Genomic DNA, 1965 nt, shown 5'->3' with positions numbered 1-1965 from the left:
TTCTCTGTCGCTCTCCTGGCCCAGCTCCATCAGTATCAGGCCTGAGGTGTCCCAAACCGCACTTGTCTCGGGTCTTCAAGCTCACACCGGCTCGTAACACCCTACACACGGCCCTCGCACGCACATTACGAGCTCACAGACGCGCTCGAGCGGCTGGCAGCGCGAGGCGAAGTGACGTGCGTATCCGGCGACACGTACGACCGTGACCGCTGGGGGCCAGCCCGACGAACTCAGGAAGCATCAGGAGACGAAGCAGCAGAAGAAGGCGGCGAAGGCCGTGCACGACGCGGTCGAGCGGCTGGCAGCGCGAGAAGTGACGTGCGTGCCCCGCGACGCGTACGACCGTGACCGCTGGATGCTGCCCGACGGACTCCGGAAGGATCTAGATGCGCTGCATCAGGAGACGAAGCAGCAGAAGAAGGCGGCGAAGCAGCAGCAGAAGGCGGCGAAGCAGCAGCAGAAGAAGATCAAGAAGAAGGCGAAGAAGACGCACGTCTGCCCGTGCGGCAAAGGCTTCAAAACCGCGAGCTCGCTGCAGCAGCACCAAGAGCACCGCAAGAGCTGCCGAGCACGCCGGGCCCGTCGGGAGGCAGCAAATTCGGAGGAGCTTGAGGCAAAGGCGGAGGTGCTCGCGCGCATCATCGAGACGAACCCGAAGCCCGTTGAGCTCAGCAAGCTGCTTGGCTCGGCGTGGGGCAAGCTCGCGGACCCGCCGACGGCCGGCCCGCCAGAGGCGGCCGGCGCCGAGGCGGCGGTGTCGGAGGGCGAGGCAGACGCGTCGGCGGAGCTCGAGGCGCAGACCAACTCGGAGCTCGGCCGGCAGACTGCGAACCTCAAGGCCGCCCGCGACTTGGAGGAGGACTTAGCACCGCCGAGCAAGCGCACTGCCGCCGAGAGAGCAGCGGCGGCTGTCTCGGCGCGCGTCGGCGTGCCGCCACCGCCGCCGTCGGCCGCCGGCTCTTTAGCGGCTTAGTAAGGTGGGAGGTAGATGGACGTGTGGAGTACCGTGTGTGCCAGCGTTGAGTCAGCTGTGCGGTTCATAAAAGCTAAAAACAACACTCATACTCAATATACAGGCTAGTGCCATTTCACTGTGGCACAGCTCGCGTACAAAACCTTGATTTTGACCATTGCGCGAAAAAGGTACATCTCGGTGCCTTCCAGAAGCAGCTGCGACCCCGGTGAATGTACCTTTGTCGCGCGCCGGAGACGACTCGACGCCGCTGAGATCGGAGATCAAGCTCTGACAGGTCGCACGTCGCTCCTTTGACGCCGACGTGATTTACCCGTGCAGATCACATCAGGACACGGTCTCGACGCGCTCAGTACGACGCCTGCGACCCGTCTCGGGTCAGGTGGCACGACGCTCATCGCGCCCGCCAGCGCTGCCGTGCAGGCTGCCACGTCGAGCACGCTTCTATACGCTCGCCGAGCCTTCCTTTCCATCCCGTTAGGCAGCCTGGGAACGGTGGCGATCAGAGGCAAAGCCTACGAGGGGTGGTGGAACCACATGTCACGGCTACTGCCGGCTCGACCCCACGATAGCCTCCGAAGGCTGACTTTGCGGCACCATCATCGGACGATGTCGACGAGTTGGGTCGCTCTCGCGGTAGCCAGATGACCTCTCATACTAGGATCATCGGCCATGGCCGCAGGGAGCGCGGGGGAGGGCGCTGGATGCAACACGGAGCTCCGTTGGAGACGTTTTCAAGATTAGCGTGTCAGAGTGAAATGGCACTAGCCTGATCTCTCCTGGATGTGCGGTTGATGACTGCACTCCAAGTGCTCCAAGTGCTCTCCCCCCCTAGCTGCGTCCAAAAGTTGCACGCGCTGCCGTGCAGCTGCGCTCTGGCCACACCGCCGCCCACACCCAGCACGAGCGACGTCCAGTTCGCCCCAGCACCGTACGCCGGCCACCAGGCGCGGGCCCTCGCCGGCGCCCCCTCCGCTGTTGGGGTCGCCCTC

General features: G+C 64.3%; 1 protein-coding gene across 1 annotated transcript; it reads left to right on the top strand.

Annotated features, from left to right (window-relative positions):
* Nucleotides 1-244: 244 nt before the first annotated feature.
* EMIHUDRAFT_123895 (hypothetical protein) lies at nt 245-973 on the top strand (the record flags this gene model as incomplete). Its single annotated transcript, XM_005773099.1, has 1 exon — nt 245-973. A coding segment is annotated over one exon (729 nt), but the record flags the coding sequence as incomplete, so codon positions are not given.
* Between the last annotated feature and the right edge of the window lie 992 nt (nt 974-1965).

The sequence above is a fragment of the Emiliania huxleyi genome, assembly GCF_000372725.1.
Source record: "Emiliania huxleyi CCMP1516 unplaced genomic scaffold EMIHUscaffold_3454, whole genome shotgun sequence".
In the NCBI taxonomy this organism is placed as follows: Eukaryota; Haptophyta; order Isochrysidales; family Noelaerhabdaceae; genus Emiliania; species Emiliania huxleyi.
Note: the sequence above shows the minus strand (reverse complement) of the source record. Positions and strands in the feature narration are given on the sequence as shown.